The sequence below is a fragment of the Trachurus trachurus genome (assembly GCF_905171665.1).
Source record: "Trachurus trachurus genome assembly, chromosome: 1".
NCBI classification, from domain to species: domain Eukaryota; kingdom Metazoa; phylum Chordata; class Actinopteri; order Carangiformes; family Carangidae; genus Trachurus; species Trachurus trachurus.
The window spans coordinates 3,359,519-3,372,360 of NC_139891.1; the positions used below are offsets into that span (position 1 = coordinate 3,359,519).

The 12,842-nt window shown below is 41.9% G+C and overlaps 1 protein-coding gene across 2 annotated transcripts in view; it reads right to left on the reverse strand.

The window, feature by feature from the left end:
• Positions 1-12,842, reverse strand: part of rptor (regulatory associated protein of MTOR, complex 1) — a 222,743-nt gene that overhangs the window by 180,939 nt on the left and 28,962 nt on the right. For both annotated transcript variants that reach the window (XM_083982130.1, XM_083982131.1), the window contains exon 4: positions 11,325-11,407. In XM_083982130.1, the coding sequence (XP_083838256.1) occupies positions 11,325-11,407 (83 nt within the window). The remainder of the gene's footprint in view (positions 1-11,324; positions 11,408-12,842) is intronic.

Genomic DNA, 12,842 nt, shown 5'->3' on the forward strand with positions numbered 1-12,842 from the left:
GTCCTGCGCACGCCGCTCGTCAGCTCAGCCCAAATGGGATTCAACTGATTGTGCAGCAGTGAGGAGTCCTCAAAGGGAATGATGCAGGAGGTGGAGGAGTGTTGGCTGGAAGTGTGAACAGGAAGTACTGTCGCTCTACAACCAACAAAGACAGGAAATGAGCAACAGCCAATGGAAATCAGAATATTAAAAGGTATAATGTGTAGGAATTCCCCCCATCTAGCGGTGCGGTTGCATATCTGAACGTATTCTTGATGTTGCATTAACGTGAAATGGGGCAGACGTCAGACAGACAACAGACGCTGCATGTAACAGGATAAACAAGCGTCTATGTAAACAAGTGGTCCGCCAGCACGAGGCAAAACAATACAGGCGTGACAATATGTTGTCATGGTGATGTGGTATTGTTTTACCGTCTTTCTCTCGTCGAGTAAAATGACATCCGGTTGGTTTGTCGACGGCCGTCTGCCTGACTGCACCTGAATGCAACACCAGTGCCTCCGTCCTTCCTCACACTACACAGTGGTGACAGTTTTAACAGGCCGAGCCCACAGCTCCGCTGAGTTTCCGTGGTTACCTACGGTCACGCTGCCACTCAACGTAAAAAATGGCGATGCAACATGGCCGCCTCGGTTCGGTGCGTCGCCCACTTATGTATTTATAACGACTTGTAACAACTCATTCTAAGGTACCAGAAAGCTTTCATTTGTATGCGGGTGTGATTCAACTTCAGTGAAATACGTATTTATGAAAGACATATTTGATTTTTGCTAATAAAAAGCCAAATAAGTTACATACTGGGGCTCCAGATCCAAAATATTAGCCAATATTCCATTTGAATTTGGTTTCATTCCCTGACAGTGTATTCCATGTCCATGACTCACTCCTACACTGAGCTTCGGTGCCTTGTCAGCACACACTCACACGCTGAACGCGACCAAACCACGTTTCCCTCCTGCTGCCACAGAGGAGCCGCACAAGCTCCCACACTGTTATCATCACATGAACTGGGTTGTAGGCCATTATCCTCACATGGTTTTCCACCTGATATTCTGTCTTAAACCAATCACTATAATTATTTCATCAAGTGCAGGCATTAGAAATTCTACTCTGTTGGAGAGGGTTCTCATCGATACAGTGGGGTCATTCCTATGTTCCCACAGCCCTATGTTCCCTCATTTCTAACTTTTGTTGTCACTGAAAATTGGGCCCTATGTTCCCTCAGCCCTTTGGTCCCACCATTGGTTGGGTTTAGGCAATGAAGAAAGGAGTTGGTTAAGTTTAGTAAAAAGACCAGGTAGAGGCTAGACAGGCCAGATAGGTAGAGTCCAGATAGGTAGAGAGAGTCCAGAGGGAACATAGGGCTGAGGGAACATAGGGCTGTGGGAACATAGGCACGCTCCCGATACAGTATCAGCTAAAAGTCACATGTTTACAGAGCTATACTGCACTACTCTTGTTACTACTGTTCTCCAACTTTATTTATATAGCACCTTTAAAAGCACAAGATACACATAATAGAAATCATAGGAGACACAGTCACAAAAAAGTGCCATAAACCATAGGAAAGAGGAGTTAAATGAAAAAGCAGGACTGTTAATTAGATAAAAAGGGAGTGTATATATGATAGAAGGAGATGAGACGAGGGTGTAAAAGTAAAAATCTAAGAACAGATAAAGTAAGAGCATCTGAGTAAAACCGAGATGAAACAAGGCAACAGTGAAGGGGCGGTGACAGTGATTCTAAAAGCAGAATGAGAAACTAAACAAATGAAGAAAGTACAGTAAGGGTACATTCAGACAGGGAATAAAAACTGAACAAAAGATGACAACAAGAAGAAAAAGATGACATCACATAAAAGCAAGTCTGTGGGTTTTCAGAAGTGATATGAAAGAAGTCAGTCACATGGTGCGCTGCAGCTGGAAATTCCCCATGTTAGCCGGAGTTAGCAAAAATGTGAAAAGGAAATTCCTTGGAAGGGGAAAAAAAATCCTGATGCAGCAAATTGATGCGTCACTGTCCCCCACCGTCTTTACTGGATAAAAAAGTGACAGACCTGCTACATATACAAGACAACGCACAGTAAGAGCTCATACATCCCGTATGGAGCCCAGCAGAGCAGACACGTTGACCTGCGATTATGTAACTTGTCCTGCTAATTAGTCAGTTCACCAGTTTACCAATAATTGTCTCGTTATCAATGTCATCAATTGACCCCACTGCCTTTCCTGTTAGATCTAATGTGAACTGTGAAAACACTTGTCAGCAGAGGAAGAAGCACTCTGTTTTCACTTGGAGGAGATGGAATCACCAATAAGTCAATATAACATATTGTCTCTACTGTATGTAACATGCATAAGGCTTTTTATGTCTATCACGTCTTGTGGACATCATCCACCGCTGAGGCAGGTTCACACTGCAGACAGGGAGAAAGGGGGGACAGTGTAGGGATACTGGTGCTGATACAATAACATGACTCAAATACAGATTCTCTGAAATACTTTTTGGATACTTATTTCATGTGTGTGCTACACCTTTTAGTTTGACTATCGTTTAATCTTTGAGTTTTTCTTCACAGGTCTCTTCACACACACTGTAAACAAACAGCCAATTGCCAGCACTATTAGAGCCTGGCCCTAACATGCTGCATGTTTATTGGCTGATGACATCTGCTCCTTAGGTATGAAATTTTGGTGTCTAACGATGATTTCTCCATCCTCAGTATTATCAAATCAATTTGGTCAATCCATAAAATGTTCTTGACATTTTATAGATTTTATGATTAGTTGACTGAACAATTATACATTATGTAATAACATTTTATTCATGTACAATGCCAATAAACTGTTATGGCATTTACTGTAAGATTTTATGCAGCTAAGGCTGCGGCCCCAGCAGGCAGCAGCTTCTCCCTCACTGTGCTGATGCTCCACACTAGAAAGACAGAAAGTGGGACGGACAGTGTTTGTTAAAGGGATAGTTCAACATTTTGGCAAATTGGCCCATTGCTATAATCCGTATAGTCTTAGCAGTATTTCCGTTTTTTTCATTTTGCCTCGAAAACAACTCCGTCTCATAACGCCCCATTAATATCTCATAGCGTGGTGAATGTGCAAGTCACAATTTGTCTACGAGAGCGTTTTGGAGTTGTTGGATTGTGTATTTGATGACTTTGATTAGGGAAACCAAGAAATTCCATGAGCTTCTATAGCGTAGCTCTGAGCAGCTTGTGGCTCTGCTCCGCTGTTATGAAAACAGCTTGCACCGACAAATAAAGGTAACGAACAATACTAAAACTAGTAATTATGGCAATAGGCCAATTTGCCAAAATGTTGAATTATCCCTTTAACTTAACAGGGAGATTAGTTGTGAAATAACACGGGCAGAGAAAACAACAGACTGAGCAGAAACGACAGAGATGTGTGAGGCTCTGCAGTAGCTGCAACACGGTCAGCAAGTTAGTTAGGCCGCGCTGTGCCGGCCTTGAAAAAAGCCATTTGACACGACATGAAGGCTGCTTTTCATCTCAGCTACTACCAAACATGCAGCAGAGCGGGAGTTGCTTTCAAACTAGACTCCCAAACATTACAGAGGACCTGGACAGAGAGAGAGAGAAAGAAATAGGGGTGCCATACAGAAAAAGAATGAAAGAGAACAAGTGAAGCTTAAAAGAGAATAGGAGAGCAGAGGAGGCATGTTGAGCTGGAGAACTAAAAGAGAAATTGAAAGCGAAGGAGGGTATCGCAGTAACTTGTAATGTCTTGATGCCTCTGCATGAAACAAAGGCCGTCCTGAGTTGAATTCATTCTGGGCTCTAATACACAACACAAAACAGACAAATCCAATAAAATCACAGTCTTAGGATTAAGCTCGACAACAAATATAAAGGACAACGCCGGTGAGGAGAATACATCCAGAGCCTTCTGCTCACGCACACAACAATGAGAGAGTGAGAGAAGGGCACTGATATCATAATCAGGTTTTCTGCAGGGAGTCACGTGTTGCGTGTGCAGCGAGTGTCACGTTCCCTTGCTGACCGGCGTGCACCACATGATGTTCTACAAAACCTCCATTTGTAGCCGCGGTGCACAGGATGAAACCACACGCACCAGCACAGCAGTCCTTCTAAAGAGGAACGTGACGCCCATTACAGAGCTCTATAAATGTAACACTGGACACTTTTAGCTGCCATTACCAGGCCGAATGTCACACATACTGGCAGACACATGCAGGCCCACCCCAGTTAAAACTCTCAATGAAGTAAAGAGGACCACGAGGAGAATATAAATAAAAAAAACATTTTTTTCTAAACAATGGATGAGTTTGTGTTTTGGGAGAAAATATGTCTAAATATATCAAACCTGAATGTCACAACTGGCATGAGGCTATCATGAAGGAGCTTCACAAACAGGTGACAGAGTGTGCCCACCGCCCACAGCACACACACACACACACATCAGCCTGACTGTCCGACGCCGTGTGTCACCTTCAGTCAAGCTCTTTATCAGAGGCTGTCTGTTAGCATGCTATGCTAACGCTACAGGTGAAAACGCACAGAAAAGAGAATGTGTGTGAGGAGAGGCTCTATAAAGCAGTGCTGGAAGGGTTAACATTATCAGATTATAATCTCAGTAATTCAATGAGAAAAAAACCCAAAAAAACATGAATGGTCGTATGTGTAAACATTTCAGCATTTTACAGTGACTACTCAAGAGTTTTGAACAGTTGGTTGGTCACATAGGTTTTTCATGATTTGGATAAAAAAAATGATGTAGATCAATCCATGAAGATGAGAAAAACTATTTACATGTACAGCCCTGAACTGTAAAGCTCCAGATAAATACACTTTCAGTCTTAACTGAAACGTTAATTACAACTTCTGACTCACATTAAAAGGATCACAAAGAGGAATTGATAATGTCATGCAGGCCTTAATTATGTGCATGTTTGTCTTCTATTAGATCTTCTATATTGTTTGATTTCATTAATTGTGTTTCATTTTGGCTGTAAACACAGTTTTATAATTTAGTGATATTTATTTTGGCTATGATGATCATTGCAGTTTTTCTCTTTGCTGTTTAGCTTTTAGAAAATGTGACAGTTAACAGGGAAATGCATTAATACTAATTTGAATCTGACTCCAACTATCATATTTAGAACTAATATATTTATATCAGCTATTTCTAAAGAAATTAACTGTTAACAGTATCAAAAGTAGTTGCATTGATCGTTACACTGCAGTATGCAATCAAACTGAGTAAGTAGTATAGAAGTATAGGAGGTGCAGGCCAGCGTCATGACAGCGCTCATCATTGGCTCATCACACTGATCGGTCTAAAATTGTGCAGTTTTACAAATATTTTTTACATCTTTGTCATCCACCAGGGGGTCGTGGCCAACAGGTCAGGAACCACTTTAACCTTTGAGGTCACATCAAACATCTCTGCAAAATAGCACCACCTCAGGAACAACCAGACTCAGTCCACCGTACTCGTCCAGGCCTTTGTCTCCTCCAGACTGGACTACTGCAACGCACTTCTCATTGGGATCCCCAGCAAGATCATACAAAACACAGAAATATGATCACATCCACAGCAATTCTTCAATCTCTCTCTACACTGGCTTGGCTTCCCATCTCCGCCAGGATAGAATACAAAGTCTCTCTCCTCACTTTCCAGTGCATCCATGCCATGTCCCCCTATCGGGGTTATTATAGTTAACTAAGACTGACTGAAACTAGTAGTGAAAAAATAATTTAGTAAACTGAAACAATTTTTTTTTTTTTTTTTTTTTCCAAAAACAAGAACTAAATAAAAATTGCAATGAACAAAAACTAAAGTTGAGTCACATAACATCAGCTTAGTTGCAGTTTTCTTAGAGATGTCTAAAGCTGCAGAAGAAAACGTCACAGCTCAATACGGGACGACTTGGAGTACGACCCACAGGTAGATAAGAGTGAATGTAACATGATGAGGACTGATGGGAACATTATGGGATGCAATTAAAGGGAAAAATCCCATAAATTTGGAAGTTTATCTTTGCCGGTCTAAGACTAAATAAAAACTAGTCGATTCCTCAAAAATAAAAACTAAACTAAAACTGCTTAATCACTTGTTGAACTAACTCAAACTAAACTGAAATAAAAAAGCTTAATATAAATAAAAAATAATGGAAATTTGAAAACTATAATAACCTTGCCCCCCTATACTGTAACCTTAAAGACCTCCTCACCCCACAGACCTCAGCCCCCAGGACCAAGACCGGCTCCATCGGGGACTGTGCCTTCTGCTCCACCACCACTCTCCTGTGAAATGCCCTCCCTTAAAACTTTGCTTCTATATTTCTTTCTTCTGCTAATTGCTTTTCTTTCTGTAGCACTTTGAGATTTTCTTCCTAAAATGTAAAGTGCTTTATAAATAAAATGCAGCATCATCAACACTGGAATAATAAACCCTTGAGTTTAATACACCAACTGATTTGAAGTCAGCCCTTCTATTAACAGATATAGTTGTGTCCTGTGTGCAGGACGAGGGAAAAGCTTCTGCATAGAAAACATGATGCTGAAAACATAGCTGCCATTGACTCGTATGATTCAAGCAGCAAGTCCTTAACTCTAATGTTGTATCTAAATGTGTTACAGTAGGAGCTCTCTGCTCTAAGCCAAACAGAGGCAGAGGAGAATCACAACTGGGTGCAAACACACACACACACACACAACCAATCCACAGGCAGAGACGTCTGGTACAAACATGTGCAGTGAGAAGTAATGATGAGGCCAGAGAGAGAGAGAGAGATACAGAATACGAGTAGGCAGCAGCCAAGATGGTGTTTGCCTTTTTGACCACGAGAGTTAAAGTCAGAGTGTAGAGGCAAAGCGGGAGTGAATTGGTGATGGCAGCTTGGCACGGCCCAGTTCTCTCTCATCACCGCTGCTGTTGCTCACCGCCGCCGCCGCAAATGTGACCGAACGGATTTCAGGTTTCACTCTCGGGTCTAAAATTCTCCTCAACTCTTCACATCCAAAAACCACCTTTTTTTCCTCCAGGAGTTCATGCGGCGGTGACAGAGCAGGTAGATGACGGTGGTGTAATTGATTGCTTCGTCAACTGTTTATGTAAGGTGTGTTGGCGAAGGCGAGCGCTGCTCTGCGGTGGTGCTGCGGAGCCCAGGATCCTGGAAAAAGGCTTTAGAGAGAGAGAGAGAGAAGAGAAAAAAAAGGAACAGCTTTCTCACCCTCCTACTCCTCCCTCTGCACTCCTACCAACATTTGCTGCTGACCTCCCGGGTCAGCCAAGCCCGGGCCTACATTCCCTCAGCAGCTCTCTCTCAGGATGTCTCTTCTCTTCCTCCACCTCTTCGTACCTCCTGCATTACTTCACCACCGTCTTACCCAACAGCCACTCACTCTTACTTTTTTTTAAACTTCTCCCATGATGAATATTTCCTGGTGGCAGTGTAGGATTCCACAGTAGTGCTGCTTTCATCAACCAAAATTATGACGAAATATCGTCCACAACGAACCTTTATCTCATGACGAAAAAGAGATGCAACGTAATGTGTGACGATAACTATAATGAAATACATGATGCAATATTGTTGACGAATGTGTGTGTGTGCGTGTGTGTGTGTGTGTGTGTGTGTGTGAGAGAGAGTGAATAGCGTGTATATGTATTTGTTTGTCAGAAAGAGTGTAAAGTGGGTTTTTTCCAGAATATCTGCTAAACACAGAGTGTTGGAACTGAAAATAAATATGTTGAGCAGCATCTTCCATGTCTGGAATGGATGTTTTCCTGAGTCTATATGGTAACAATAATATAATAATAAGATAACCATGTTTGAATTGTGAAATGTGTTTGACTAAAAGAAAAATTAGTTTTTGTAATAGAATGACATTACTAGAAAGAGATTAAAATCATTGACTAAAATGTCATCAGTTATTGGTTATTCATGGGTTATTCTGACTAAAATAAGACTAGAATGCTCAGACTTTTAGTCGACTGAAACTTGACTAGACTAAAAAGTGTATGAATGTGACTAAAACTAAAATGACAGTTTGACACAAAGACTAGACTAAAACTAAAATTAAAACTGCCAAAAACAACACTAGTAACCAGTCAAAAAAAAAGTCCAGTGTCTGGCCACCAGGCCTAAAAGCATTCAAAGCATTCCTCCAGTCCCTCAGAGACCATGTCAGAGGCTGACACCACACCACACGGTGACATATCTAACACCAAATGAATATTTCTGTTTTCCAATCTCAACAGGAAAAAGAAACAGATCAAATCCAGTCCCTCACAACATATTCACAGGTGGTTTGAAATGCAGCTAAAATTCAATATCTGCTCTGCTCGACCGGTCGGATCAGATTTCAAGTGTTTGCTTATTTTTTCCCCATCGCTCCCCGCAGGACGGAGGAGAAGAGCTACGGAGGAGAGTTGAAATGGGAGTGCTGCAGCAGCTAACACAGTATGCATAGTGTACTCTACAGTCCAACTGGAAGGTGTTTACATCAAACCAGTTGAAATAAGACTGTCTTCCTGGTTATCTATTGGTTACCATCAGTACGGTAGAGGTGAAATATACACAGCAGCACATTAACAGAATGGAGCCATCATTCATTCGGCGTTCACAGACTCAAGTCTCCAGCTGTCAGTGCGTTGAATTCCCCACAGTGTTTTATAGGAGAGTTTCTCTCCTCTCTCCTGCGTTCATAAAAAATTTATACAATTTTCTGAAATGAAGCATTAACCTTTGGAGGAAAAGAGCAGGGCCACCGCTTCCAAAAGAAAATGCCACATTGAGTGTGATTGTTGTTTGGACTGGACTCAACTGACCAGTGAATTCATTATCAATGCATTTGATTGGTTATAGACTCAGTATTTATTATTATTTGTTATTGTTTGATATCTGATAGGTTTAAAGGGATAGTTCAACATTTTGGCAAATTGGCCCATTTCCATAATCCCTATAGTCATAGCAGTAGGTTTGTTACCTTTAATTGTCCTTGCAAGCTATTTTTAGAATGGCAGAGCAGAGCTGCGAGCTGCTCAGAGCTACGCTATGGAGGCTAAAGGGATTTCTTAGTTTCCCTATAATCAAAACGGAACGTTACGAGACAGAGTTGTTTTCGAGGTAAATTCATGCAAAACCGCTGATGCGTGTTCCCGTCGGGGCAGTTTTTTGGCAAGCAGTCTCTGCATTTGCCTGAAAAACGACTCCTTCTCCATCTAAAAACAGCTTGCACCGACAATTAAAGGTAACACAAACCTACTCCTGAAACTATAGGGATTATGGCAATGGGCCAATTTGAACTAACCCTTTAAGGCTTTAAGGTTTTAATCTTTAGTGATGTCATTGTTGTTTAGATTAGATGCGTTTATGTGGAGCTGAGGAGGATTAACAACCACAGCAGCTGAAGCTGAAGCTGAATAAAGACTAAAGAATGAGTGACTTCCAGTCAGCATGGACCATTATATCAATACTATAATAATACTCTAATACTAGACTGACAGCAGATGATAGACTGCTGTCTAAACACAGGCCATTTACATTGTGTGCAGTCAATCACAGAGATCAGATTTCCTGAGGCTGCAGCACACTGAGGGAGCAGCTCCTCCTGCTCGTCTCCTATCGTCTCCTCTCCACAGCCTGAACCCAGACCTCCTGTCTTAACATGGAAGGAGTGTTTACAGGACGGAGGAGCCGCCCCTGCCATCTGCTCCAGCTCCGGGGCTGCGACGTTCCGGTGGGCCGAGGGGGGGCTGCCGGAGGAGGACGACAGACCCCGGAGCCTCTGGGAAAACACTGAGCTCGCCTACAGCCAGGAGCCGAGGAGAAGCGCTGCCGCCGCTGCTGGCAGTGACACCGATCCACGGACGCGCTCGCACTTATAACAGCTGAATTTACAAGAACACATGATGCATCTGTTTAAAAAAATAAAACTATGAATCACTGTCAGCAGCATGTGGGTGTTTCTGTTGGCGCGGTGCACGCAGGAAGACTTAAAGCTGACACAATGAGATGTCGAAAATAAATCCATTCAACCTCTCACACATTCAAATGATGACTAAATGGGGAACATTCAGAGCCACCAAGTTGCACAAGACACATACAGTACATAAATGAACATACTTAGTTAGGGCCCTATGATTTCCACGATCATGGAATCGCAGAATTGGCCAATTAAAACGGAATCTATTTTTAACGTGGAATATCGCGGAATTTGAGATAATTTGACTGAAATGCTGTTTTCGTGTGGAAGAGGAACATATGTCTGGGGAAAACAGCAAATCTGGGTGGAAGGTATGTAGGAAAAGTGTTGTTTGTTTGTTACCTCAATAAATTTTAAGTAATTTCCATTTAATTTGTGTACATTTTTGTCAATAACATTAAAAACACACTCTTTTTGGTGGTAAAATAAGAGTAAAAAGTTAAAGCAGAAGTGAGTGATCCCACTCGTGTTTTTCCGACCTGTTTTACCGGTGAAAGTCACTATAACGGCCACTCGTAACTTCTGACCCGTGAACTCGTACCAGATCGAACTGGTACCACTTCACGGTCGGAAAAATACGAGTTTCCTTGAACGCACCATAACAGTCCTCGTCGCTACGTCACCACATTCACGGCGTTCCTTGGCTGCACACACAGCCCTGCATGCCGTTCTCTCTCCTCATTGGATAAAAACTGTAGGATACGATAAATGTTTTCTCTTCGGCTCAGAGCAGAGCAGAGGGACTGAGAGACCCGTGTTTCAGTCCAAACACTCTATGTAAGTGATTGCTGTCGGAAGATATAACTATTTAAGACTTATATTAACACAAACATATCACTCACTTCTGCTTTAAAAAAAAAACTGAATTTCAAAAAATTAAAATGGAAAAAATTGAATTTTGGAAAAAATAAAACAGATTTTATAGGGTCCTATTGTACATACTGAACAAGCCAAAAATGAGCACCTCTGCTCTGTTCACTCAGGTTGCATCAGGACAAGAGTTGTACATGTGAAAGAATAGAGGCTGCGGGAGTGACAGCCACAGAAAACATGGCCTCCTCTGTTGCTACCTGCATCGTTCAGCCTCACAGAACTGGCAAAAACCTGAAAGACTCTCTGAACACCGAGGACTGCTGCCAAAATCTATGAAACAACTTTCAGGATACCTTTGAAAAGAGTGCAGCTAATGAGCACCAAACTCACCATGTGACCGAGGTCAAGTCTTTTCGGTGTCTGTGATTAATTGCATTCAGTTTCTGACTGTTTTAATGGAAGTATTTCATCAAGTGTGTAATGTGTGGAGGGAAGGACTGGTCCATGTGAACCCACTCACCCTTGGTTGCCAGTTTTCGTATTGCTTCTGCAGGTTGGCCCCGATGGTCTCCAGGGCTTTCTGTGGGCTCATCGACAGAGGATCTGGCAACCAAACACAGAGTGTAAACACACTGCGATCACGCTCACACAACAGTACACAACAGCCATCGCAACACGTTCTGAATCTGCACGTTCAATCTGATGGTGGCACATACCAAGCATTTCCATCCCTTCATTACATTTTCAGCTGGCAGTGGCCATCAAAAACATCGCAAAGCTCAAATTATTTAATATTCGGGCAAACGCACAATGATTACGAGGGAAAATTTTAGTTTATCCTTTCGGCATCAAAGCAAATTTTCTCCATGAATCAAAAGCAGTGTTTGGGAAAATAACAGCAGCCCCTTAAGGCTGAAATATTAATGAGAGTGAATCAATACGGCATGAAGAATAGCAGAATATAGATGGAGGATGGATCGGATTGCGCTCAGCAGGCACAGAAGAATATTATTGGCAGGTCTGGAAGAGATACTGATATGGCTCATGCAGACAATTAAACCTCTGCTCTTATGATGAATGAGACCTTTTTACACTGCATTATCACAACACAGTGGTGAGAGTGGGGAGTCAAATGATAACTTCTATTTCTTGGTATATTTGGTAATTTCATATATATAATAATTGAGGAATTATCTCACCTGTCTAGATTTTCATCTCTAATTGCACATGGAGAAATGTGAAATAAAATGTATGATACAATGGTGGAGGTGCATGTAGAACAAGGAAGCAGCTAAATAAACAGTTTAACAATTTTCTCACACAGTGACACTTTAAACCATTAAAAAAATAGCCAGTGGCCACTGAAAAGCAAACACAGCTTTTTTTTTTCTATGAGCAAATAGATGTGGAATTAAACGCTGTGGTGCATTTATGGACACTGCCTCTGTTGTTACGAGCCAGACGATGTCTCCAAACACAACAAGTGGCAGGTCTGCAGAGAGGCAGCGTCCTCAGAAGATGCTCAGAGAAGTTAGAGGAGGTTAAGATGTGAATTCTTTAATGAAATTCCCTTTGTCTTGGAGGAATCTCAGGGGAGTCTTGAGGTTTCGGTTTTAAGGTTCCCATTCAATGGAAATGGTTCCTTTTGTTTTTGCTCTGAGTTAGGTGGTGGGGTACTGCGGGGGGTCGGGGGCGGGGGGCAGACTGCTTCATCCTCTGACGGCCGAGGCCTTAAGAGCAGAGCTCCCATGGGAGAGACATGAGAATATTCCAAAGTGCTGCAAAAGTTCGACTTTTGCTGTCAAGGTCTAATATAGGCCTGCACCATATGAGATACAATGTGATGTGTGATGACACAAAAATAAAAAATAAAAAATACCGTATGTATAAATATTTTGAGCATAATTTTATTGAACAAATTGCACATGAATAACAAATCAATTAAAGAGAATGTTCATTTAACCCTCTCCTGCTTCCACCATCCTCTGAACACCAGTAAACCTACAGAAGGTTAGGGGGCCTGGGATCATCTGATTGG